At 56.5% G+C, this 26,716-nt stretch overlaps 2 protein-coding genes across 4 annotated transcripts in view; one reads left to right on the top strand and one right to left on the bottom strand.

The window, feature by feature from the left end:
• Positions 1-5,574: 5,574 nt before the first annotated feature.
• Positions 5,575-14,263, top strand: UBXN6 (UBX domain protein 6). 3 transcript variants are annotated; one of them, XM_045300176.1, is made up of 11 exons: positions 5,575-5,697; positions 9,121-9,284; positions 9,489-9,553; positions 10,025-10,153; positions 11,729-11,826; positions 12,035-12,110; positions 12,703-12,787; positions 12,985-13,204; positions 13,286-13,416; positions 13,526-13,674; positions 13,785-14,263. In XM_045300176.1, the coding sequence occupies exons 1-11, from the start codon at positions 5,618-5,620 to the stop codon at positions 13,911-13,913; spliced, it is 1,326 nt and encodes a 441-aa protein (XP_045156111.1). In that variant the 5' UTR covers positions 5,575-5,617; the 3' UTR covers positions 13,914-14,263. The 3 variants fall into 3 exon arrangements, with proteins under 3 accessions (XP_045156111.1, XP_045156112.1, XP_045156113.1); XM_045300177.1 differs by having other exon boundaries at positions 5,660-5,737; XM_045300178.1 differs by lacking the exon at positions 5,575-5,697 and adding an exon at positions 5,993-6,058.
• Positions 14,264-15,054: 791 nt separating this feature from the next.
• Positions 15,055-26,716, bottom strand: part of CHAF1A (chromatin assembly factor 1 subunit A) — a 23,015-nt gene continuing 11,353 nt past the window's right edge. The window contains exons 4-15 of the mRNA XM_004714364.2: positions 23,610-23,666; positions 22,117-22,346; positions 21,830-21,890; positions 21,537-21,605; positions 20,321-20,547; positions 19,721-19,889; positions 19,521-19,601; positions 19,182-19,274; positions 18,523-18,778; positions 17,208-17,731; positions 15,673-15,769; positions 15,055-15,483 (exon numbers count right to left, since the gene is read on the bottom strand). Of these exons, the coding sequence (XP_004714421.2) occupies positions 15,401-15,483; positions 15,673-15,769; positions 17,208-17,731; positions 18,523-18,778; positions 19,182-19,274; positions 19,521-19,601; positions 19,721-19,889; positions 20,321-20,547; positions 21,537-21,605; positions 21,830-21,890; positions 22,117-22,346; positions 23,610-23,666 (1,947 nt within the window). The 3' untranslated portion in view covers positions 15,055-15,400. The remainder of the gene's footprint in view (positions 15,484-15,672; positions 15,770-17,207; positions 17,732-18,522; positions 18,779-19,181; positions 19,275-19,520; positions 19,602-19,720; positions 19,890-20,320; positions 20,548-21,536; positions 21,606-21,829; positions 21,891-22,116; positions 22,347-23,609; positions 23,667-26,716) is intronic.

Below are 26,716 nucleotides of genomic sequence, written 5' to 3'. Positions count from 1 at the left end.
AAATGAGGAGCTGATGCCAGAGGCTTACATGGAGAGCAAATGTTTTGAGAATGATGAGGGTAACGAATGTACAAATGTGTTTTATGCAATTGATGTATGTATGGATTGTGATGAGTTGTATGAGCCCCCAATAAAATGATTTCTTAAAAAGGTGTAGAAACAGTTGGAGCCCCAAATCCATCTGCAGGGGATCCAGTCAGATTCAGCCTCCGGCAGATCTCCTCTGACCACAGGTGCAGAACTCCAACAGCCTTACTATGCCATCGAGGTGACTGTACATTTGATGATGCTGGATCGAACCACGGTATCATATACTTGGTCAATGGATTCCCCCCTCTTGACCCAACCTGAATTTGCTCTAGGCCCAAATATCTCTGGCTTGTTCCATGACAGATATTTCTTCTCTGGCTTTGAAAACATTGTTGGTAGTCTTTTCTTTCTCACTCCTTATTTTTACCTTTATTATTATTTTCCTCTGTTCTATTGTCTTTTATTGTTTCTGTTAGGTTTCCCAGTTTGTGATGCACAGCAAGAGTGGATGCACAGAGATAGTAACTGATGCAATGGCTTCTTGGGAACAAGGGTGGGGGTTAGGGAGGGAGAGTGGAATTGGGGAGCAAACCAAGAATATGGGAGGGGGTGAGCATTAGAATTGATCGTGATGATGTGTATTCAACTCTTTTCAAAAGCAATTTATGGCAGTGTATGAGATATGTGAATGGTCTTATCAAGAAAACTGCTAAGAAAGAAACCAACTTGACTGATGTTGCCATGGGTGGAGGAGGGAGAGTTGAGCTGATGTTCAAGGCTGTGGGAAGATTTGGAAAGGGACATCATCCATCATGGTTGTGGGACACGAAGAGTCTCATTGAAGGCCCTGTGTTATGCATGCCGCCGCTGTGGAACTGGACAATGCTTCATTGCGTACCTCTGTGCCACAGTTAAAAACACAATCACAAGACAAACAATGAGACAAGGGAGAGAAAATGCTGTCCGATCGATCATGGTAATGATCGCAACCTCTTCCTGATACGACTGAACTACTGAATTGTATGATAGGTGGGTGGAGTGCCAATAACACTGTTAAAAAAAGAAGAAGAAAAAGAAATTATTACCGGTTGGTAATAAGCATTCCTTCCATCCCAAAGCCGCAATGAAAACCAGTGAATTGAATGGTAAGTAACTTATTTATTTCTTTTTTTTTTTAAATCACTTTACTGGGGGCTCTGACAGGTATTGTAGCAAACCATAATGGTACGTAAATGGGAAGAATAAAAGTATTAGGAGAAAAGATGTCCTAAGCTGTGATGTTGTGACAAGCTCCAGTGAGGACTGCCAAGTAAAACAAAGGCAGGATCTACCCACTCCTGTTGAGTTGATTCCGTCTCCCAGGGACCCATTAGAACTGCTCCACAGGATTTCCAAGGCTCCAGATCTTTAGGGAAACTGATGGCCAACGTTTCTCTCCTATGGAGAGGCTGGTGGGTTTGAACCACGGAGCTTTCGGGGTAGCAGCTGAGCTATTTGATCACTGTGTCACCATAGGGCTGTGTCACTGGTTAAATATGAAACAGCCTGGGCATCGACCGGGGTCTCTGCCCTGACACCTCATCCTGAGGGTGACAGTTCAAGCCCACCGGCCACTCGTTGGAAGAAAGACGAGGCTGTCTCTCCCTTAAACATTTTGAAAAGCCTCAGAAACCCCCAGGGGCAGTTCCACATTGTCTCCTGAGTTGCTAACCCCCGGTCTGCTCCCTGGCAGTGAGAATCGTTAAGTATCAATTGTTTAGGCTAAACAACAAATAATGTTTGTTTGGTATAAGCATTTCCCATGTGAGGAACTCTGGTGGTGCAATGGTTAAGCGCTTAGATGCTACCCGAGGGTTGGTAGTTCAAACCCAAGCAGTGCTTCTGCAGGAGGAAGACTTGTCTACCTGGTCCCCTAAAGATGGCAGCCCTATGCGACCCCCACGGGGCAGTGCTACTCCAGCACATGGGGTTGCTGTGAGCTGACACATACTCAAGGGCACCCATCAACATCCCCCCACGTGGAGGCCCTGGGTGGTGCAAACTGCTAGTGCAGGCTGAGAGGAAGTCGTGGAGACTTGAACCAAAAAAATAAAACTCACTGCCCTCGAGTCAATGTTGACTCAGGGCAACCCTACCAGGCAGGGAACAACTGCCCCTGTGGGGTCTGAGACTGCAGCTCTTCATGGGAGAAGAAAGCCTTGTTTGGTAGTTTCAAACTGCTAACCTCCGAGTTAGCAGCCCAATGTGTAACCACTACACTACCAGGGCTTGATGGTCTGTTCCTCAAAGATCAGCCTCAAGAGCGAAGCTCTACCCCGACACACACACACACACACACACACACGCACGCACGCACGCACGCACGCACGCACACGCGCGCGGGTCAATAGGAACTGAAGCTGACTCCATGTTAACAGGTTTTAACTGGCCCTTTCTCAATGAAACACGGGGGCCATACAGATCTGTGACATCGTTGTTGTTTTCAGGTGTCATTCAGTGGTTCTGACCCACAGCAACCCCAAGCCCCACAGAAGAAACCACTGGCCAGTCCTGCGCCATCGTCACCACGGTACTAAGCTTTGAGCCCATTGTTGCAGCCACGGTGTCCATCCATCTAGTCCTGGGCCTTCCTCTTTTGTCCCTGCCCCTCTCCTTTCCCGAGCACGTTGCCCTTCTCCAGGGCCTGGTCTCTCCTGACAACAGGTCCAAAGGAGCTAAGACGAAGCCTCACTGTCCTTGCCTCTAAGGAGCGCCCTGGTCGTACTTCTCCCAGGACGCGGTCGTTTGCTCTTTGGGCCGTCCATGGCACTTGCAAACATTCTTCTCCAGCACAATTCAGATGCCTCCATCCTTCTCCCATCTTCCTTCTTCAGTGCCCAGTGTTCACATGCAGACGAGGCAACCGACAAGACCCTTGCTTGGGTCAGCAGTGCCTCAATTCTCAAAGCGACACTCTTGCTCTTCGACAGTTTAAATATTTGGACCACAGCTGGACTCAAACTTTATACACTACCGAGCTAAAATACAGATACAACTGGGCATCTTGCTTTTTTTTTTAGCCACCTAGTATATTAATTAGTAATTAATTAATTATTGACCTGCCCTGGCAGGACGTTCGATTCCATCTGTGACCTACTGCAGGAACTTTAGTGGCGCAGAGGGTTACACCCTTGGCTGATAACCAGGGCAGTTTGAAACCACCAGCTGCTCCATGGGAGAGAGATAAGGCTTTCTACTCCCGTAAAGGGCTACAGTCTCGGACACTCACAGGGGCGGTTCTACCCTGTCCTCTCGGGTGGCCACGAGTCAGAATGGACTTGGCAGTAGACACAGAGAATGTGACAAATGTAGAAGCATCCTGTTCAATGGGAGCTGGTGCAGAGGGGAAGGAGAGGGAGGAAAGGAACCGAGATACAAACAAAACAAAACAACACTCACTACCATCCAGTTGATGTGAACTTAGGGCAACCCTATAGGACAGGGCAGAACTGCCCCCGTGGGTTTCTGAGACTGACTTTTTATGGGAATAGATAGAAAGCTTAGATAGAAAGTCCTTCTCTAGAGAAGCAGCTGGTGGCTCTGAACTGCTGACCTTGTGGTTAGCAGCCCAACACGTAACCGCTACTCCACTGAGGCACAGGGAGGGGAGTAGAGCTGGCTGGCCAATTACTCAGAGAGGTGGTGCTACCTGCTGCTATCTGAGCAACAGGGCCTGGTACCAGGCTGGAGCGAGCCAAAGTTCTGTCCTTGTCCCCTGCACTTGGTGAAAAGCTTGCCTCTGACCAGCAGGTGCCCTGAGCACCAGGGGATGCGTCTGCCTTTGTTTACTGCTTGGGTCACAGCCTGCCATCCTTTTCACTGCTAAGTGAACTCAATTGAGTTCACTTAAATAGAAGCAGCAGCCAAGAGATCAAAGGATACATTGCATTGGGTACATCTGCTGCATAAGACCTCTTTCAAGGGTTGAGAAATAAGGAAGTCACTTTGAGGACTAAGTTGCACCTGACCCAAGCCATGGTGTTTTCAATCATGAAGATACCATGGAATGCTGTGGTAGTTATATAATCGCTTGTCAATTTGAGAGGATTGAGTGAAGGGGTGGAGTCTAGCCTGTCAATCAGGTCATAGCCAATGAGGCCTCTGTGTGGGCATGGCCTTTGCCTGAGGATTCTAGGAACTCTAGAATTCCTGCTTGGAGACAGGAGACTGACTCTCTCTCTCTCTCTCTCTCCATATATATATATATATATTCAATTGTATGTGCATGTAGGGGAAATTGGAGAGCTGATAACAAGGAGTACGAGAAAGAAGAAAATATTCTAAAATTGAGTGTGGTCATGACGGTACACCTCTTCGCAGTATGCTTGAACCATCGAATTATATGGGTGATATCCCAATAAAACTATTTAAGAAAAAAGGAAAAGTGTGAAGATTTTACAGGACCAGATGGTGTTTGGTTGCTAGGAGTCAGAAATGGACTTAGTAACACCAGGTTCAGTTAGACCTTCACTGTTAACCACCAGAGGGTTCCAATCCACCAGCTGCTCCCGAGGAAAGGAAGCAGCAGTCTGCTTTCCCTAAAGAGGACAATTACAGCCTTGGAGACTCCACTGTAATCTGTGCCGGAATCCTTCCAGGGGCCCTGGTGGTGCTGCTTGGTAAGCGGTGACCTGTTCAAAGTACCGTCAGCTGTTCAAATCCACCTGGCACTCTTTGGGAGAATGAGGAGGCTGTCTGCTTCCCTAGTCTTGCAACCCCAGAAACTGGATAGGGGGTGGCTAAGAGTTGGAATCTATTTGATGTCAGCAGGAGAGAGACGATTCCATATGCGATGGAAACCGTTCATGTTACTGACCCAGAGGTGGGCAGTTCAAGTCCACACGGGGTTCCTATGACTCGCCAGCCAACGTGAAAATGGTTAACAACCCTAATAATCTTGACGCAAGCTGTTTCTTGCCGGGAGTTCCCCGCCTCCCTCTATCTCAGGTCTACTTTGTCAACGTCCATGTCTCCTTCGAATCCATTCACTTGCCGCCGTGGTAGATCTGCAGGACCGAGTTGGGTGTCCTTTCTTCGCTAAGGTCTCCCACACAGTGTTCAGTGGGGGACGCCTAGGGCCGAAAACGGAGCAAGGCAGTAGGGATCTGAACGTGACTGAATTGGAATTTTTACCATTTAATCGCCGGGGAGTCAGGGGAGGTTCTTGAGCTGGGCGAAGGGCAGGGCCAGCGATTGCTCCGAAGGCGTTAGTCCGCCTGCACTTGCCTCACCGGTCACCTTTGGAAGACGCCGTCACAGGCTCCCAGGCCCGACGTCTAGCTCGGAGCGCGCTTGTCGCCCTGGCAACGGAGGCTGGAAGAACCACAAAGACCCGGCGCCACAGCGCAGAGCGGTCGGCCTGGGCCAGCGAGGCGCGGGGAGCTAGATAGGCGCGCGGGGCCGATTGTCACGTGGGAATCTCGCGAAGGCGGGACTTCCGGCGGCGTGGGCTTTTCTTTCCGGTTGTTGCTGTCTACCGGCCCCTCCCGGATTGGGCCCGCGCCCCCCAGGCGCCCCGCGGCTCCCCGCCGCCGGGCCCACCGTCATCATGAAGAAGTTCTTCCAGGAGATCAAGGCTGACATCAAGTTCAAGAGCGCCGGGCCCGGGCAGAAGCTCACAGCCTCGGAGTGCGTGATGAGCGCCGGGCTCCGCGGCCCAGGGGACCGGGTGGGTCGGGAGCGGGGCCTGAGCCCTCTGGGGTGGGGGTAGGTGTCAAGGACTTTGGGGCGAGACCCCGAGGCGGGGCTAGCGTGAGAGGGGAGGGTGGGCGTCAGGGGGCGTGGAGGGCCCTAAGGGGGCGGGGCGTGAGAGGCCCGCCCCGAGGGGGGCGGGGCGCCCGGGGGCCTGGCATGGTCAGGGATGGTCAGGTTGGGGGTGAACAACCTGTGTCCCGAGGAGTTGTGAGACGTGGAGTCCATGGAAGTAGCGGTTCCTGGTCCCGGGTCTGAGGGCGGTGGGGGCACGGGGGCGGATTGGAGAGTGGAAAAAGTGAGAAGCCCTGGCCGCCCCGGGAGGTGGTCAGTGGGGTGGGTGAATTCGGGGTGTTGGCAGCGGTGGGGAGCTGGGGCTGCCGTGGCGATGGGTGAGACCTGGGCGAGGGGGTCAGGGGGAAGATCGGAGAGGAATGAAGAGCTGGGTTTCCCTGTCCTTCTGGAAACCACTGGAGGAAGAGAGGGGTGGAGGGTGGGTGCGCTGCTGGAGCCTGTGGGGCATGCGTGCTGGGGCCACGGGTGCGTGGGGCGTGCGCAGCTGGTGCTGAGGGATTGGGAAGACTGGGCCAGGATGAGAAGGGAGGACGACCGTTGTGGAGTGTGTGCTAGGAGTCTGATGGAGAGAGTCCTGGGGACTGAGAGGGTGGGTCTAGTGTGCGGAGTGACTGCGGAGGGGGTGTCAGGGTGGGGAGGAGTCTGGAATAATGGAGGCGATTGTGAAGAGGTGGCGGGCAGGAGAGAGAGGGAGGCGCAGGAAGAGTGGAGGGGGTGAGTGGCAATGGGGGTGGGTCAGGAAGGGTGGGGGCGCAGTGAGGACGTGGAGACATCTGCTGCAGGAATTGAGGCTTCCAGAGGCTCTTAGGCGGAGCCCACGGGAGGGGCCCATGAGAGCCAGGTCCGTGAGGAAGGGAGCCCAGGGTGTGTTGTCCTAGGTTGTCATGGAGTGGACGCAGGGCGCCCTCACGTGTGCAGAGCGATACTATTCTTCGGGTTTTCAGGCCCGTGAGAGAATCAAAGCCAATTGCCAGGCCTTTCTTCCCAGACACCGGGGAGGCGTGTTGGAACCGCTCGCCCTTTTGGACTGCAAATCACATGCTTAGCTGGGCTGGCTTGTGCCATCCATGCACACAGTGAGAGTGACTGCGGAGCTCAACAAGGTCTCTAACTGATGGGCCAGGGAAGAGGGTTAGTTCATTTCTTCGACCAGTAGTGAGTGGAGAGTGGGCTGGGGACTTGGTGACAGGCTATGGAACTGTGGGCAGGGATCTGCAGATCCAGGCTGCCGTCACTCAAGGTGTGGGGAAGGAGCCGGAGCAGACAGTATCCAGCTGTCGGCTGTGGTGGATGGACAGGTTCCTCCTGGTTTACCTTCTAGCAAGGCCCGCTGGGCGGATAAGCCAAGGACTGTATGCTGAAGGGAGGGGAGAGTAAGCAGGCTGGGCTTCGGTTTATACCATGTGGTTTTCCGCCCCCAGGGAAAATTCTGGGTGATTCGTGGGTGCAGCTGGGCAGGTAGAGAACACAGCTTGGGGAACCCATGTAGACAGTGAAGGGCTAAGCTGGGAGCTAGCTGGCTGTCAAGCCTCTCCCATCCTGGACTCTTTTGGGGGGACCCTTTGTGCAGAGAGATGACACGCTCTGGCCTAGGCGGTGTGCAGAGTGCCTGGGGCTCAGGGTGACCTGAAACGGGCAGCACAGACGGAGTGTTCTGGGAAATGGGGTTTTCACAGAAGAGACTAGAAAGCAGGTAGGGCCTGAGCGGGGACTCCTCAACTTGTCGACTCCATCCCTGCCTGGGGGTGATGTGGGGAGGACAGTGTGTGTGTGTGTTTTGGTGGGCAGACGTAACACCTACGGGCTGAGGTGCTGGGAAGCAGGTCTCAAGGCAGGAGGAGACCAAGGCTTCTGTTCAGCCTGGTAGAAGGGCCCTGCTGGGACACTCAGGGCCAGGCGTGATCACGGTCATCACCCCATGGGTCAGAGAGCCATCCTTCCAAAACCAAAGACCTGGCTGTTGCTGTCACGTCGGCTCCAGCCCACAGCCACGCCGGGTCAGAGTAGAACTGCCTGTCCCCTGGGCTTTTCTTCTTGGTTGTCATCTCGCCATCCCTGGTGGTGTGGTGGGGTAAGTGCTTGGGCACCAACCAGAAAGATGGGCGTTTGGCCTCACCAGGTGCTCTGAGGGAGAAAGACTTCCATGAAGGTGACAGCCAGGGGAAGCCTGAGGGGCACCTCTACTCTGACCTCCAGGGCTTCCTGGTGATAGTGTAGAAGCCCTAGGGGCACAGTGGGTTAAGCACTGGGGGCTGCTAGCAGCAAGGTCAACAGTTCGAAACCACCAGGGCTCCACGGGGCTAAGATGAGGCTTTCTGCTCCCACAAAGCCTGGGTCTTGGAAACGTCCAGGGGCAGTTCTGTCCTGTCGGGTTGCTGCAGGAGAAAGACAGGCAGTAGGCTTCTGTGACGAAGCCCACGGGGCAGTTCTCGGTCCTACAGGATCACTGAGTCGGAATCCACCCGGCGGCTGTGGGTGGGTCTCCTTATGGAAACAGATCACCGGGCCTTTTCTCCTCGGCGCCACTGGGTGGGTTCCGACTGCCAACCATTAGTGCCAAGAGTGACCATTGGTGACCTCCCCACCACCGCCTGGTGGGGTGATGCTTGTCCTTTTCCCAGAGGAAGCAGCTGAGCTCAGCGAGGTCTCTGTCACAGGCATGGCCTGAGGTGGCCAGGCAGTGGTGCTGTTGGTGGCTGACCTACCGCCGAGGTGGCATAACGTGGACATGTTGCCTGAAGGTCATAAACCTGTCTGTGAGAAGGTGGCCTGGTGACCCCATTCCCCACCTCCGCAAGGCTCGTGAGGTGGCACGAGCTGATACCCAGGCAACACCTGGCCACTGAGTGGATGCCCACTCCTAAGACTCGAAAGGGCAGACCAGAACTGCCACATGGTCCCCAGGACTGCCCTCCTGTCAGAAGCGGACTGCCACATCGTCGTCTGCAGCAGTGTGGGGGCTCCCACAGCAACGCAGAGCTCCTTCTGATAAAGTGAATGTGGGGCACCGTGGTAACAGTGATGTGGACAAGAGCTCTGACACTGCAGAAAGGTGGGGGGGGGGGGGATGGCAGAAGAGAAGAGAATGCAGCTGTCAGTCCCTTTAGGTGTCAGGGTGCTTCTACTCAGGCAGGTGCCATACTTGCCCCCATTAGAATTGTCTCAGCCCTGAGCAGTGGTGGTGTCTTGGAAAAGGGCAGGTGGCGCAAGGCTTCTGTGGACCCCCAGCCACCATGCTGGTGGTCTCCAGAGGGCACTGACTGTCCCTCCCACTTCTGGCCCTAGGGAGAAGGCCCCCAGAGACAAGCCCAACCAGCCAGCCTTCAGGCAGCCCCGCCAGGGCCCCACGAATGAGGCGCAGATGGCAGCTGCAGCGGCCTTAGCCCGGCTGGAGCAGAAGCAGCCTCGTAGCCGGGGTCCCACATCGCAGGACTCCATCCGCAGCCAGGGTGAGCAGCTCAGCCCGCAGGGGTTTGTGTGAATTCCAAAGGGGCTGGAGAGTGGCGCTTGGGGGTGGGGGTGGGGGGGAGCGGAGAGCTGGAGGCTGGTGGTGAAGGCAGGCAGGGAAGGTAGCCCTGGCCAACGGTGGGTCAGGGTCCGAGCAGGGGGCCTCCCTACACTGTCTCATCTTCACTCCCCTCCTTCCCACACAGTGAAAAAGGAGCTTCAAGCAGAAGCGACGGTCAGTGGGTGCCCGGAACTCCCAGGAACCAAGGTGGTAAGAGTCTGGGGGACAAGTTTCCTCCTCCCCATCCAAGAGGGACAAGTACCCGGTACTGGTGGGGTGGGACTCCCATGGAAGTCACCTCCGCCCTTGAAGGTGGGCTGGGGTCACCCTGCCTGGATCAGGCGAGCGCTATCTTGGCCCTGTAGCCCAGGACTGGGGCACTGCCTTCTGCTGCTGCCTCCTTGCCAACTCAGCGAGGTGGTGGTGGTGGTGGGGGGTGTCTTCCTGGAGTCAGCAGGGGGGCGGGGCGCGGCCCTGAATAACTTTGCCAGTGAGGACTCGCCATGCTTAAGATGGAAGGGATGCTAGGGAGATACTGGGGTTCACCAGGGTGACCCTGAGACTGCAGGCGGGGCAAGGTGCTCCCGGTCGGAAACCCACAGCTCCTTGGTGTCCGGCCACGTTGGGGCCAGGGCAGTCAGGCTGCGAGCGAAGGCCTTACCCCAGACTCCCCACCACCAGACCCCTGAGCCCAGAGAGGAAGGCCTGGCCCACACGGCCGTGCCGGGCGTGTTCTTCACCTGCCCGCTCACAGGGGCCACCCTGAGAAAGGAGCAACGGGACGCCCACATCAAGGAAGCCATTCTCTCGGTGAGTGGGGCAGAGCCCCGCCCACGTGCCTGCGGAACGTCTGGCCTGTCACTCATTTGCTTTCCAGTGGGTGGGAACCCGACAGGCGATGCTTGGATGAGTGGTAGAAATGAAAAGGTACAAAGGACCCCCACCCAGTTCACTGATTAAAAAAAGAAAGGTACACAAGGAGTAATGGAGAAGCTACAGCAGCTCACATGGCGTCTGCACCCCCTGGACCCAGACGCTCAGCCCCTCTGGAGCTGTTCCACGTACAGGTGGCCCCAAATGATGAGCTGGTTCTGATGCGAATCAGACACTGTCTTTATTGTCAGAATCTATCTGGCTGTGCCTGGGAGCAAACCAGAAACCAAATTCACTGCTGTTGAGTCGATACTCATTGAATGACCCTAGAGAACAGGGCAGAACCACTCCTGTGGGTTTCCAGACTGCAACTCTTTGAGTAGAAACCTCCGTCTTTCTCCCACGGAGTAGCTGGGGGTTCTGAACTGCTGACCTTGGGGTTAACATTTCCAACACATAACCACTACACCAGGGCTCCTTTTGTGGTGGGCGAGAGTGATGGTGTTTGGGAAGTGCAGTTCGTCCTAGCTCGGATCCATGGGAACATGCCATTCTGTCTTCCCACTGCTTTTCAGAAGGCCCTCTCATTTTTCACTGTAAAAGGCCACCCACTGCCCATGGCGAGCACCCAACACTTCCGTTAGGAACTTTTCCCAGATACGTCCTCAGTAGGAAGTGAGTTCCGTTGTTGTCGCAGCTGGGGACTGAGTTTCCACTTGCTGCAGGCAGAATCGGCCACAAGCATGTTGTTTTAACATGCCAGTCAGTTCTGACCATAGCAACCCCACGCACAACAGGAAACGCTACCCGCCCCATACCATCTTCACCACAATCCTATGCCGTCAGGGTCCATCTCGCGGAGGGCCTTCCTCATGGTTGTTCCTGTGGCCACTCACCTGAGTCCCCTCACTGCTGGGCTTATGGGCATCAAGGGTGCTTTTATAATTTTCTGCCGATTTTAAAAATTGCAGTTTGGGAAAGCAGCTTAGAGAGCACCAGCTCATGGAGGCTGATGGGGGAGAGGTGGGCTGCAGGCCCTCCCACTCCCTCCCTGCCAGGGGCTGGCGTAGACCTGGCGGGGCCAACTTCCATGCTATGGCTGCAGAGTGTCAAGGTCCTGTCCTGGGAATTTTCTGGATATTGGGAATTAAAAATGCTGGTTGCTGTGGATGGATTTATTCTCACAGTGTAGGCGGCTAAAGGCCTAAATCCAGGTGGCAGCTCTAAGGGAAGAAAAGCTTGGTGGAACTCGTGACTTAGGAAAGGGTCTATCTCCTTTCAGCATGGGAGACCTTGGAGGTCTCCATGTGCCTCCTGCTGACCCTGAGGATGTCTGAGGGATGTGGTCTGCTCTGGATTATCCTTAGGGTTTTTGATGGCTGATTTTTTTTTTCCTTTTGGGGAGTGGTAGACAGGTCTTGCTTCAAGGGGCCTCTGGATGGACTCCCACCTTGGGGGCCTCTCAGGGGTTCTGATTTCTAATGGAGCACACACACCCCCTTCGCCCCCCAGCACTTCTCCACGGACCCAGTGGCAGCCTCCATCATGAAGATCCACACGTTCAACAAGGACCGGGACCGGGTGAAGCTGGGCGTGGACACCATCGCCAAGTAAGGGGGGCCTGAGCACCTGTGAGGGAGCAAAAGGGTGGAGGCTCCCAGGTGAAGTTGGGGGAGGCCCCAATGAGGGATTAAGCAGATCTGGGTGGGACCCTCTCAGCCCTAAGGTTTAGCAATTCTGGCTGTACACCCCACAACCACCCTCCTCCCTGGGTGTCACAAGTGCCACATCTCCCCAAGTGTCGTCCTGGCCCCCCAGGTACCTGGACAACATCCACCTGCACCCCGAGGAGGAAAAGTACCAGAAGATCAAGCTGCAGAACAAGGTGTTTCAGGTGAGGGCCTGGGTCATGGCCAGTGTACCATCACTCACTGGTGTCCCATGGCCCGTGTTTCTTGGCAAAAGGCCCTGCAGGTCAGGACATGTAACCCTCACAGCATGCTGCCTCTTGCCTATACAGCACATGCTGTCGATTCCCACTCTTGGTGACATGCCCCTCTGGGTGACCCCATGCAAGTACATCGCCAGGCTACTCTTCCGAGGCACCTTCTGGGGTTTCACACTGCTGACCTAGCGGCCCATTACCCGGCCCTTAGCTGCATCTGCACCGCCAGGGACGCTTCTGTGCTTTGTCCTTTCCTCAGCTTCAATGTGGGAAACACGCTGACCCTGGGAGCCCAGCTGATTTCAGAGGTGCCTGGTTCGGGCCTGGGATGAGTGTCAGCATCCCTCAAGCCCATGGCTCTTTTTTGGGGACCTACCTTTGGGCCCCTGTAAGGAATTGCCGAAAGCTCCCTAGTGGCAGCGCCTGCCTTGAGCACAGATGGTGTCCAGGGGAGGGCCTTGCCCCATCCAGGGCAGGGGTAGGCGACAATAGGGAACTCAGAGTGGCCCTGAGCCCCCACCCCACTCCCCATTCCTCCTAGGAGCGTATCCACTGTCTGGAAGGGACCCAAGAGTTCTTAGAGGCCATCGGTTTCCAGAAGGTGCTGCTGCCGGTTCCTGACCAGGGTGAGGTGCTCATGATCTGCAGGCCGAATCGTTTGGTGGGGGCCTTCCTGTGGTAAAACATCAACCCCTGCCAAGAATGGTGGTCTCCCTGCTTGTGGGGGTGACTCTGTGGGGCAGGCTCTCTGGAGCCGGGACCACCCTCCATGGGGGCAGGCTCTCTGGGGTGGGACTGAGTGACCGTGGCCCGCCCTACGCAGAAGAGCCGGAGGAGTTCTACGTGCTGGGCGAGGCAGCGCGGTCACAGCCGCAGAGCCTGGAGCAGCACAAAGAGCAGCTGCTGGGCGCCGAGCCTGTGCGGGCCCGGCTGGATCGCCAGCGTCGCGTCTTCCAGCCCTCTGCCCTGGCCGCTCAGTTTGACCTGCCCGGGGACTTCTTCAGCCTCACGGCCGAGGAGATCCGGCGTGAGCAGCGGCTGAGGTGGGCAGGGCAGGTGGGCTGCAGGGGCAACCTGCTGATCCCCATAGCGTGGCTGACCAGTTCTGGGTGCTCTTCCTGCAGGACAGATGCAGTGGAGCGGCTGAGCGTACTGCGGACCAAGGCCATGCGGGAGCGAGAGGAGCAGCGGGAGCTGCGCAAGTACACGTACACACTGTTGCGTGTGCGCATGCCTGACGGCTGCTTGCTCCAGGGTGTGTGGGGGTTCTCTGGATTATTTTATAGGGGTGGGGGAGGGGCTGCAACCAGCCGGGTGGACAGTGGGCCTTGACGCCTTCTTCCTCCCCCCCGCCCCACCCCCAGGGACCTTTTATGCACGGGAGCGGCTGTCTACGTTGTACGGCTTCATTCGGGAGGCCCTGCAGAACGACTGGCTGCCCTTTGAGCTGCGGGCCTCAGGCGGCCAGAAGCTTCCCGAGGACGAGGACTCGGCCTTCACCGAGTGCGGCCTGGTAAGTGGCAGAGGGCTGTGCTGGGGGAAGAACGTGTGCAATGCCAGGGACTCCCGCCAGCCCCCCCTCTGGTGGGATACTGGTGGAGGCCAGTGGCTGTGTCCCCACAGGTGCCCTCAGCCCTGCTGACCTTTGCAGTGGACCCCGCCGTGCTGGAGGACATGGAGGCCGCAGGTGCCGAGCCCGAACCCTGGGCCCTGAAGGCCGAGTTACTGGCGTCCATGGAGATGCTCTCATGAAATAAAGCAGGGTGGGCAGTGCACTGTTTCGTGCTCCTGCGTGACCCCACCTTCCCCAGCTGCCTGCTCCCAGAGTTCAGCAAGAGGCTGCTAGGAGCCCCCTTCCCAAGAAGGGAGCGGGGAAGCTCAGCCCGGAGAGGCATGCCTGTGCTGGTCACCCCTTGGGGAACCTGGGCTCCCTTTTCTCGGTTGCAATGGCCTTGAGTGCCCTGTGGCTGACCAGGGTGCAAGAGAGGTGGGGCCCCCGGGGGCCATGTGTTGGGGAGGGGGCTGCGCCTGCTCAAGAGAGCTAGACCCCAAGGTGCAGGCCTGGAACTATGATACCGAATAAATAGGCTATTTAAAGCTTCCGGTGGTTTTTTCATTTCTGAGGGTTGGGGGAGGAGATGGAACCAGGCTTAGTTAGGCAGGCTTGTGCAGATGGTTGAGAGGGGATTGTGAGGGTGCGGCAAAATGTGCAGATCATGGGGCCCACACAAGAAATGTGAGGGTTGGTCAGTCAGAGATGGGCTCTGAAGGCAGAGGGGCCCCAGCCCAGGATGGTGGTCCACTTCTAGAAGCCAGACTGGTAAAGAAACACACCCCACCCCCAGCTTCACTGCCATCAAATCACTTGGACCCAGGGGCCCACAGGAGACCAGGGTTCGAATCCTAGTCTGTGCCCCTTGTGAGCAGCTTAAGCTGCTGCCCTGGTTTCATCAGTTTACATTAAGACTACGGAGAAAGGCCTGGTGATCAACTTCTAAAAATCAGCCAATGAAAACCCCATGTGGCCACAAGGGTCAGATTCGGCCAGGGCCTGGCATAGGCTGGGCAGTGGCCATATTCTGCATGGGGCCACCAGGGGCTGGGAGGGAGGCCGATTCTATGGCAACTGGTAACTCCAACCAGGAAACAGGCCCTGCCCAGGAATCTGCCTCATCTAGCCATCAGGACCCAAGGCCCAAGTCAGCGCCCGGAGGCTCCTTGGAGCAGTGTGACCTGGGGGACACACTCAGGTGACCAGGGTGGGACAACCACACTGCCCTGCAGTACCAGGTGGAGAAAGGAGGTGGGTCATGCAAGCCCAGGACTGGGCAACAGCCAAGCTGCCCACACCCCTCTTGCCCCCATGCTGTGTACAGAATGGAATCAGCTGAGGTTGGGGCTAGAGAATCCATTTATACACTTCCCCCCAGTGACACCAAGGTGCCCATATCACATATGCCCGCTGGGCGGTCGGCCTGCAGATTACCAATTCATTAATAAACACTGGTCCTCGGCCCCTGCCCTGGGCCATGGCCAACTGCAGTAACGCTTCACTAGGGACAGACAGGTTAAAAGGCAGCTTTGGGGGCAATTTTTACAGAGAGCAGAGAATGAGTCCAGCATCCTGTGTGAGCCCGGCTCCCAGAGGGCTGCCAAGCAGACAAAGTGCTCTGTCGTGGGGTTGCCAGTATCTTCAAGTATCCAATGTGCGCCTAAGACGCCCTCCCTGCCGAGGCTGCTCAGGACAGCAGCAGCTCACTCACGGGGTCCACGTGCAGCGAGCCTGCAGCTCCTGAGGGGGCGCCACACTCACCCTCAATCTCTGCAAAGCAAGCGGGGTCGTCTGAGCAGGAGGTGCCTGGCTCTGAGGAAGGGCTCAGCCACAGGCTTCCTCTTCCCTCCTCAGTCCAGGACCCTCCAATGTCAGTTCAAATTCCTGTCCCGTGGCCCCTCATGGTCTCACACCCTACTACCTCCTGTCTATGCCCACAGGCACCGGACCACTGCTCACCCCCATCTTCTTGGATGTCCACCATCACACAGTCACCCTCCTCTTCCTCATCCTCCTCCGTGTCCGCCTGGAAGCCATCCATGTCCCCAGCTCCAACCTGAATAGGCAAGGGTGCGGGACCTCAGTGGCCGGGGCTCCGGGCAGTATGAACCAAGTATCCTGTCTGCTCGGGACCCTCACATGCTGAGAGTCCAAGACCTCACCCCTGATCCCAGCTAAGAGCAGGGTGCTGGCCCTAGGGGATTGATGAGTGTGAAGTCAATCCAGCCACCAGCAATGCTCTTGCCACCTCCCTCTGCCCCCATCAGAGGACACTGGCTAGTGGCTGCCCCCCACTGGGAAAGCACAGAGGCCCCGTGAGCCCCACCTGAGCAGAGTACACAGGCCTTTCTGCACTCGAAGCAGTGCACACCTTCCCACAGGTGGGGGGACTGAGCCCTCATGGCGCTGGCAAAAGTCCCCCACCAGCCTTGCTGCAGGAGGAAAGCCCTGTCATGACAGCCTAGAAGACCCTGCAGGTTCTGTCACAGGCTATGAATCAAGTCCATTCACCAACCACCTGGCTTAGCAACAAGGTCTTCAATGTGCAGACACGCCAGCCATCAACCCTGCCCTCTAATCCTCTAAAGGTCACCTTCCCCTGCTGATGTAAGCAGGACACAGGCAAGCCCTGTTCAGCACACCCAGGAACTACCTCCCTCCCCCACTCCCAGCCCCGTTCCCCACACACAAGCCAGAAGCAGAATTCAGCTTGGGGTTCTATGATCACATCCCCAACTCTTGCAGCTTGCAGGGGCGGCTGCCTCAGAGAATCTGGTGGTAAGCTTTTGTTCAGCCTTCGAGACAGTTCCCCATGCATGAACCTGCCCTGACCATCCTCGCCATGTTACATCACTTCCTCTCTCTCTCCTCACTTCTAGTTTACTGGGCCAGTATGACACAGGCGGGCCTTGGTTGGGTTTCCTGTCTCAGTCCCGCTGTCACCACCTTGCAGCAGAATGATGATGGCCCCCAGCTCAGGAAAGCAGTCAACAGCAGTGTCTTCACTGCACTACCCGCCCCACACCCCTCATCTCCCTGAACCAGAGGCCTAAGGTTGAGGCCATGTGCTTGCTGTCCTGTTACCTGCAGCTCAAGGCAGTCTCAGTGGGACCCAGGGCTGCCCAGAGATGCTTCACACCCCCAGCCCCCTGTAGGCTACTGTGTGGGCCCTGTCATTCAGAGGGAACAGAGCTGTCCCATAAGGGTCTCCAGTTATGGTCTACGGAGCAGAGTGCCAGACCTTGCTCCTATGAAGTGGCTGGGGGTTTGAACCTTCAGCCCCTCAGTTCTTGGCAGAGCACTGTCACTAGGACTCCTGCCCTCAGGCCTACTCAGTGGAAAACCCCAGCATTTGCCCTGCTCCTGGGAGACATGCCCAGCAGTTGGCAACAAACAAGCGAACAGTGGGAGTTTGGCCTTGAAGACTCCCTCAGCCATGCCCTGGTCCTCCCATCTCTCTGCCCCGGCACCAGCCAGGCGAGCTCATCACTCACCTGCCCGTCGTGCCTGCGCTTCTTCATGAACTGCGTGATGCACATGCTGCCTGCCGACTTCCTCTTCAGTGGGGGTGGGGGTGGCGGTGGGGGCGGTGGAGCCAGGCTGGGCCCTGCAGCAGCAGGATGGCCCTCGTCCTCCCGGGTAGTAGCTGTGGCTGTGGCTGTGGCAGTGGCTGTGGTGGTGGCAGGAGTGGGCCCTGTGGTGATGTAGGTCCACTGGCAGGGTACGGGCAGGTGCTCCTGGGCGAAACTCCGGAGCACCTGAGGGTGGACATACCAGCACATGCGGAAGTCCGGCCGCTTCTCGTACACCGAGTTCTCAGAGATGAGTCGCTTCAGCTGTGTCTTGGAGGGGATGATGGCCTCCTCGCTGGCCGTGGGGGTCTGTGGGTGGCTGGGGCTCGGGGGGCTGGTGGCCTCCCTGCCCAGCAGGCCCTGGCGGCAGTGCTCCTGGAACTCCCGGATGATCACCTTGCTCCCGTTCACGTTCCCATGTAGCAGCGGCAGCAGATGGGCCAGGACTAGCAGGAGAGGCACGGGTCAGCCGGGCCGGGCACGGGGCCAGGTCCTGGCCCCTCTCTAACTGAAAGGCCTGGGAGTCAGCGGACAGTGACTAGCTTGAGGGGATGACGACGACGACAATGGGGAGTCTAAGCCAAAGGGCAGGAAACTGCCAAAGGGGACACAAGTAGAATATCGACCCAACACAGATGTCAACAAGGTCACCAACCAGTCTGGCTAGGAATGTTGGCTAGAACAGGCTTTCTAGATTCCCACCTGCTCCCCTAGGACCCTAGGAGGGCAGGGCAGATCAGCACAGGGGCAGTGGAACAGGGATCTTGTTTGTAGAGCAGGCTCCAGGCCTGGGAGTGGCTGTCCCACTGAGCGGGTGGTTGTGTCAGCACGGTTGGGCTGTGGGTCCCAGCATATAACATAAGGTAAGTCAGGGATCACGGTGGCTTTCCACAGTGAGAACTCATGCAATCAGAGGGCAGGGAGTTAGTCTGGGGAAGAACTGGCTGCCTTCAGACATTTTGGGGTACCAGACATCTTACCTCCACCTAACCTGTGGTGTCTCTGGACTCAGGACCCCCCAGGTGTCTGTCCCCATCCCTCCCCTCCTCGCTGGCTCAGATTCTCCTGAGAGCCCTCACTAAGATCCAATCTCCCCCCATGCCTTGGCTATGAGACCCTGGTGGGCAGGCATCCCCCTGTCCTCACTGGAATGCCAGGCCAATGGAGAACATGCACAGAACACCAGTCTAGTCCAGATGTAGAGTGACCTCCTGCCCGCCCCTTGAGGCTCACTCACTCTGCTGGTCTCGCCTCTCCCGCTTGGAGGCTGTGGGTGTCTGCTCTTCCTCGGGGGTCCCGGTGTCTAGCAGGCAGACGGCAAACTGCTGCAGCACCTTGAGGTCAGCAGAGCCTGCCTCAGCGTCCGCCCACACACAACCAATCTTCACGGGCTGCAGCACGTGGAAGCGCTGCTTCCCCTTGGCCAAAAACTCGTCCCACTCCTTGGCTTTCAGCTTCTGGCGGACCTTGTGGTTCTCAGGGTCGGCACACTCCTGCAGGGGAAGGCAGAGGCCGCTGGGTGATGCCCACCCCATGGCAGGTAGGTGTTGCCCGAGACGAGGGGGATGACTGAGTTTCCAGACCGAAGTTTGTCTGCAGCCCACTCGGTGGTGTACCCCTTAGCAGTCAGACCCCAGGCCGGGCATCCCGGGGACATCCAGCAACATACCAGGAGGGCCTGCTCAGGACTAACTGTGGAGGGCAGGGAAGCACGCAGGGGCCCAGTGGGGCACCTTATTTGGGTGGTGGTTCTGCTGATGTAGACAGTCACTTGGGCTCCCCCACTGGACCCCAGAGCTGCCCAAGGTTGATCAGACCTGAGCTCCTGCTTGCCCTGCCCCATTGTCTCCCGTCCTCCCCCAGACAATCCAGGCAGGCCTCTTCCCTGCCTCTCACCTCCGTCACGCCCTCATCCTCCGACAGGTACCCGTGGGGCACAAAGAAGCCATCGTCATCATCCTCGTCCTCTCCTGGCTCATCATCATCATCCTCGAAAGGAAACGCCCATTGGCACCAGGTAGCAACAGGGCATCCCTAGATGCCCGACTGCCAGTTTACAAGCATCTAGGCAGCCACCCCACCCCCACCTCCCGCCAAGGCGGCCGCTGTGGCCAATTCTCTTCTATGGTGGGGCTGCCAGGGGACCAGCATGCCTGTGTGCCCCCGAGGGCTCCCAGTCTGATAGCCAGAGATGAATGCCCCAGCAGGCCATGAAGAGGCCAGTGTCCTGCTCACCCCTTCACTGTGGGACAGGGACTCTCCAGGCTCCTCCTCCTCCCACTCTTCATCACTATCCACCTCGTAGTCCAGAAGCTTCTGAAATGAGAGTGCACAGCCTCTCAGCACCACAATCACAGGGGAGATTCAGCGGAGCAGGATGGCCCGATAGCTCACAGGCTCTGGGGGAAACAAGGCAGGGCAGCCAGAGCGCTCACCCTGTCCTGGGCCCAAGGGCTCCGGGGACGGACGACCACTGTCTTCTTGTTCCATGTGCCCCAGTACGCCGGCCGGTGGTTCTCAGAGAACTGCAGGAGCTTCAGCCGGCCAAACTTCCTGCGCTCGGGGACACCGCCTGCCTCGCCGCTCTCCACGATCACCACGTCACTGAGGGACAGTCCGCCACCCTCAGCTACCAGTGTACACAGCACCTGCCCGCCCAAGATGGTCTGACAGCTGGCCAGCCCCACCCCGGCCACCTGTCTGCAAAGGAAGCCTAGGCTACTTCTGGAGACACAACCTGAGGCATGTTGTGGGAACGGAACAAGGTGGCAGAACAGCCAGCTGTCAGGAAGTAGACTGTGGATGGGCAGACAGTGCAGCCCCTGGGAGTGCGTGCAAACGACCCAGAGCCCGATGACGAACTAAAGGCTGTTGCTTTGAATCCCCAGAGGCCCAGCAGAAGGCAGGGTGATCTGTTGGTAGTCACATCCCTGAATGCCCCATAGGGCTGTCATGAGTCGAAGGTGACTCAGCAGTAACGTATGTGGGAGACAGAGAGGGGGAGCCCTGGGTGGGGCTGGCTCCCAGGAGCTTGCCTATTGAAGATGCTGGAATCCCGGCTGCCAATGATGGTGGGCCCGGATCTGAGGGGCTGCCGGCCTTTCAGCTCCTGCAGGAAGGAGGTGCCGCCACTCTGCTGCTGGAGGGCCATGTCGAGCTGCTCACAGAGGCCCTCGGTGAAGGCCGTGCGGCTCAGCGGGGCGAGGACCATGTGCTCCTTAATCTCAAACGGGGCAAACTTGCCACAGGAGCCAGCCAGCGTCTGGAATGGGGTGGGGGTGCGGGGCCACCTGCTCAGTATGGAAGGTGGTGAGCAGCCAGCACCCACTGGGCTAGGGCCATGCACCAAGTCCTGCATAGCCAACACCACGAGCACACGCGCAGAGAGGCCTGCCTGCTGGGGGACGGTGCTGACACTCCAGTGACACTGCCGAGGGATAGAGGAGCTCAGGGAGCTGAGGGGTGGGGACCAGAGGGAGGCTGCAAACCTGAGTGTGTTCGGATGCTAACCAGAGGGTGGAGGCTGGCATCTGTCTCGGAAGAAAAGCCTGGCCACCACCTCCCGAGCCCCTGGAGTTAAACCTGACAGACTGCTCACCAACCTGCTGAGAACACAGCCTGGCCACAGATCTGGTTGCAAGTGGGTTTAAACCCCAGGAGAACACAAAATCGGTTAATCAATACTCTGAAAACCATCAGTTTGATTCCAGAAAGTAATTGTTTTGATCCACAATGAGTGCCAGTGTAAATAAAAAAGACAAGACGGGTCTGTGAAGGATGACAGCCTGGCCCCACAGGTAGGAGAGGGAAGGACCAGAAGGACAGGCAACATCCCTTTTCCTGAGCCTGGGGTCACCAAGGGTTGAGCTAGCTCCTCCACACACAAGTCCATGCAAGCTGAGGGGCAGGTATGCATGTGGGGAATGCCCATGGGGGGAGAGGGGTACGGATCAGGGGTCACTCTGCACAGAAATTGTGCTAATTCTGTGCTGCTGTTTTGCAGCCTGAGCTGCCTGGGGCCTTCAAAGGGTCGTTGACAAATTCTACCATGTTCTCACTCCATTGCCCAAGGGTGAGACTGCAACCTTCCTCGCCTCTTCCCCAAAGCGCCCAATAAGAATGAATGCTACCAAACTATCCCCTTTAGTGCTTCTGGCACGTGGTGGGAACAGGTACGGTACTGCCGGGCCTGGTGGGGGAGATGCCTGCCTCTGCTTTCACCGAGCCTCAGAGAGGAAGGCGGGCACTCACCCTGGGGGCTTGTGGGATCTTTGGTTTCTGGAAGAATCGGGTGATCTCAGCCTTCTCAGCTTTGATTCGCTGCAAAGTAAGAGGTAGGGGGAGGGGACAGCATGTGGGCTTCTCAACTCACATGGGGCCCAGTGGCTCAGGTAGGCCTGGGCTCCCACTCTCCAGCCCCTAGGACTGTCGACAAGCTGGTCACCAGCCGGTCTCCAATGCCACCCAGGAGAGAGCAACAAGAGCCATCTGCTGTCCCTTGAACACCCACCCCACTAGCTGACCCACCTCCCAGGAGACCCTACCTTTTCTTCTTCTTTTAACCGTTTCTCCTCCTCCTTTTTCCTTTTCTCCTCAAGTTTCGCCCTGAGACATGGAATGCCGGGTGAGACATGCCCAGGGAGCCCCATGCCATGGCTGCAACTCATCGAAGGGTTGGCAGCTCACAGCTGCTTCTTGCTCCCTGCCTGGCAGCTGTGGGGGTTAAGCCTGCTCTGTCCTCCTTCCCTGCTTCCAATCCACCCCCCAACCCCCCGTCTGCTCTGTGAGGGTTGGGCCTGCTCTGTCTCCGCCCAGGGCAGGCCCCACTCACTCAAGCGCCTCCTGCCTCTCCTTGCGCTTCTCCTCTTTTAGCCGCTGCTTCTCGGCCTTCTCTTTCTCCTCCTTCTCCCTCCGCTCCTTCCTCTCCTTCTCCTTGAGCTCTTTCGCCTCCTCCTTCTTCTTTCTGGCCTCTTCCCGGGCCCTCCTGGCCTCCTCTTTCAGCTTCTCCTTCTCCTCCTTCTCTGCTTGTAACCTCAGCTGCTTGCCAAGGCGCTCTTGGTCCTGAGGCCAAAAGACAAGTCACCACCAGGTCCCCCTGTCCATTGCCCAGGGCCAGGGAAGGACTAGGGACCAGGGTTGGGGCAGCTTTTGTAGCCGTGGGCACCACTTCCTTTGTGGGTAATTCAAAATGATGCAGTTAAAAGAGACCTGGTAGCCTAGCGGTTGCACCATGAGCTGCTAACTGAAAGCGTGGCAGTTTGAAACACCAGCCACTCCTCAGGAGAAAGATGGTTTTCTACTCCCAGAAAGAGCTGTAGTCTTGGAAACCCACAAGGGCCGTTCTACCCTGTCCTATAGGGTGACTGGGAGTCAGCATCGGCCTATGGCACTCAACGGATGGGAGCAGCGACTCTGCTGCAGCCCCACATGGAGACCACCTGGCTGACTAGAAGTCGGACACAGAGGAGCAGAGGCTGTGTACTCCAGGGGCCAAGGAGGAGAGGAGAGGGAGCAGGTGGAAGGCAAGTCCTTGCTGAGGGCCCATGGGACCTTCCCGGAGAGCTCTGGGGTCGCTGGGAAATGACTGCAGTGCTCGCTGCACACACACGAGGGATGTCCTCGATGTCACTGTGTTCTCTGTGTGAATTGCTCAATGGGCCAATAAAAAAAAAAAAAGTATAATTACGTGGTCAATGTTTTGTTACAGGTATTTTCCCCACAACTACAAAAAAGGTAGGTCTGAGTTGGAAGGTAGGTTAGAAGAAAGGGGGCAGCTTATGGTCCTATCTCAAAAGACCCACAGCATTCGCCTCTTCTGACGCAAAAAGCAAACTGTCCTGGCTCACCACCACCACACCGGGTTCCAGGCCCGACTTTCCCTCTTTGGCAACAGCAGACTGGCTGAGGAAGGGGCAGGGAACCTACTGGGTAAGCCATCAAACTGGACAGAAAAGTCAGAAGGAAAACCACTACCACCACCCCCACACAAACACGCACACAGGCATCTTTAATCCAGGCGGACTGTTAGGTGAAGAGAAAATGGACAAGGAGTCCCCTCTTACTACTGTCACAGTGGTCTCAGCACAGGGCTGCTAACTGAAGCTGGCGGTTGGAGCCCACCAGTGGCTGGCTCCTCGGTAGAAAAATGCTGCCTTCAGCTTCTATCCAGACTTCCAGCCTGGGAAACCCTCTGGGGCAGCTCTACTTAGTCCTATTGGATGACCATGTGGACACACGGCAAGTAAAGCAAAGGCAAAGTGAGGGCGGGAGGAGCAGAGGAGGCTGGGCCAGGAAGCTGGCTGGGTCTCGGGAAGTAGGGCTTACTCTTTGCAGTCTGAGCTGGTGCTTCTCTGTCGAGTCTTTGATGCATTTCTTGGTCATCTGCAAGGACAGACAGGGTTTCCCCGTGAGCACACCAGCTGGAGTCCACATGCCTCGGGGAAGCCGGCGAGGGAGCCCGTCAAGAGAACCATTAAGAACTTTGTTAAACAGGGAAGACACTTTCCGGGGACTAGCTTCCACCGTCAGGGAGGTTACAGAGTCCAGACCACAAGGAATGGGCGGGCCAGCAGTCTGGGAAGAAGAGAAGCCCGAGGCAGCAGGAAACAAGGACAAGTTCAGAGACAGGCAGCCCAGGCACCAGAGGCCTCCACTGAGCACCAGTGTGGCTGGGAAGCTAAGAGCTGGCACACCTCACCTGGTAGACAGGTTTCAGTGGTGCTTCCAGATGAAGACAGGCTGAAAAGAAAGGCCTATCAACTGGCTTCTTAAAATCAGCCCATGACAGGCAACCATGGTCCTGGGCAGCCTCTCTTCTGTCAGGAGTGGATTGGAACTAGCCCAATAACAAGGCCAGAGAACATTAGAGAGCACTTGTCCTGCCCAGAGGGGCAGGCCTCCTACTGGCACGGGCCAGCTGAGACCGGAAACCTGATGCTCTTTATCAGGCACCGAAATAAGGACCACGATGTGGGTCAGATACACTAGTCTATGGCAGCCTGTCCCAAGGGCAACTGGTCCATCTGCCACACACTCTGCCCCTGGAGAACTCTCAGCAAAAGCTCAGGGGAAAAAAGGTGGATTTCCTAAGGGTGGCAATCTGCGCCAGGCCATACAAGCTAGAACAATGCACCCACCCACAAGGAGTCACCCAGCCCTGTTAGACTCCAAGGCAGGCTCCATCACCACTCCAGCTAAGTGATCCTCCTTAGGGACAGGAGCGGTGAGCTCCGACATGGGGCACCAGCGCTCCCCAGAGCTGGTGATCCTGGAGACTCCAGGGGAGGAAGAATCCAGCTGTAAGGAAAGGCCTCTCCAGGTCCATTTAGCCCAGCACAGCACTCCCAAGGCACCCCGCACCACCACCACCACCGCCCCCCGACCCCAGTCCAGAGGCACCTTGGCAGACAGGTCTGCTGATGTGCATGGAGAGATCCACCACATGCAGGCGCAGTCACAGCCCTGAAATCCCCTCAGAGGATGAGGGGACCACCGAGTCAGAACCAACCTGCCTGCCCCTAACAGCAGCAGCAGCAGAACGGCCCAGTGCACCCAGACCCCTGATTGAAGCTACTCAACAAAATGACAGCAGGTTTGGGGAGCACCAGCTACAGGGGAGGCCTCCAGCTGAGTCATCACTGGACACCTGCCAGGAGCTGAACTGGAGAAAAGGCGTGCAACACATTTACAACAAGACCAAGAAAATACCCCCAAACGGAGCAGCTGCTGAGGCTGCTTCTGCACCAACAAACACCTCACAGGTTTGGCTCCTTGGATTGGCGGGTTAGGGTAACATCCCAGTGAACTGGCCTCGGAACACCATTCCAGAACACACCAGTGTTCTGGCCTACCTCCTAGATCACTGATGAGCACCACAGCACCTGGGGTCTTAATCTTGCAGATCCAAGTAAGAACATTACGTCTCCACTAGCCTGGAGCAAGAAGAATTAAGAAGAGCAAGATCAGGAAGGTGGGTAGGGAGGAGGCAAGAGAAGGCAAACTGTCTCCCAGAATAAATGGCCCTTTGAAGGTGCTGGGATCCTAGTATTGATTGTTTTGCTCAAAGATGCCATAGACTAAGCCCAAACAAAAGGGGGGAAAATATCTGTATTTTAAAGATATCAGAACTTCATATTCCACAGATTCCAGACTTTCTAAAGCTATAGAGGTTGGATGAATCCCCCAAACAACTGCCCAGAAGTCATCTTTAAACCTTCAACTAAAATGCCCCGAGGTCTTCTACAAACCGAACAGTCAAGTTTAAGGAGCAGGGTGTTTCCCTAGAGCGCCAAGCTCACAGAGTGCAGAATGACCAGCATCACAAGAGATCAGATCAGAAGCTTAGGGCAGTGAGTTCCTGTGTCCGAGGGAGGAACAGCCCAGAGGAGGGGAAATGTCTGTCACTCGATTTGACACTGAAAACTGAACGAGTGCATGTTCTGCTGTGTATATTCTCCACAACAAAAACAAAAGCAACTCTGAAAAAATCAAAACTCAAACTCACTGCCATCAAGTCAATTCTGGCTCATAGCAAGTGCACTGCCTCTGTAGAGTGTGAGACTGCAAATCTTTAAGGAAATTGAAGGCCTCCTCTTTCTCCCATGGAGTGGCTGGTGGTTTTGAACTGCTGGTCTTGTGGTTTGCAGCCCAACACCTGGATTCTTAAATAGACAAGAGTGGAAAATTAAGGCACTTGAGGGGGCATTCGTCTTGCTGGACTGGGAGCCTGTGGCCACGTTTTTTCTGATCTCTGATGCTCCCTCAGGGTCAGTATAGCGAGGAGGCAATGTGCCCAGCCAACCCCCAAGGCAGGCCTGCCCAATGGCTCATTGCCCAATGCCTGCCCATCCTCTGGATGCCTAAACTGTGGCACTGTGCTACGACACCTCTGTGTGGTGGCACACACTGGGCACAACTGCCAGACTCCCAGATGAAAGGACTGGGGACTGAGGGACGATCACTTTGTCTAGTCCAGCCTGTTGTTCAACCTGCTGCCTTCTATGCCCAGACCACCACAGCTGGCAGAATGACCAGGAGCCCCACTGGAGGGTTCCAACGGTGCTTGTTGGGTATCACAGCACACACGAGTGACAGAGCACACCTGCCCACACGGTGGCCTTGGCAGTCACCATCATGGGAGCATACCACCAGGCCTTTCTGCTGCTGAGCCCTGGATGGTTCAAACTGCCCACTGTGCCCCCAGGGCTCCTTAGATGGTCCAGGAGTCACAACATGGTTACTCTGCAGGGTGTGTGATGCACAGCCCAATCTATTGCCCCTGTAGCTTGGCCAAGGGCGAGCCTCCTCCCAGCCAGAAACCTGATGCCAGGGGTTAAAAAACAAAAACCAAAACACCAGAAACAAAACAGTTATCAAAAAAAGATCACAAAAGAAATGCTCTTGAACTAAAATTCCTGCAGTTTCTGGTGTAT

Source organism: Echinops telfairi, unplaced genomic scaffold (assembly GCF_000313985.2).
Source record: "Echinops telfairi isolate 266 unplaced genomic scaffold, ASM31398v2 ScPeMD7_7459;HRSCAF=8497, whole genome shotgun sequence".
NCBI lineage: Eukaryota > Metazoa > Chordata > Mammalia > Afrosoricida > Tenrecidae > Echinops > Echinops telfairi.
The sequence above is the reverse complement of the archived record's forward strand: the minus strand, read 5'-3'. Positions and strand labels throughout refer to the sequence as shown.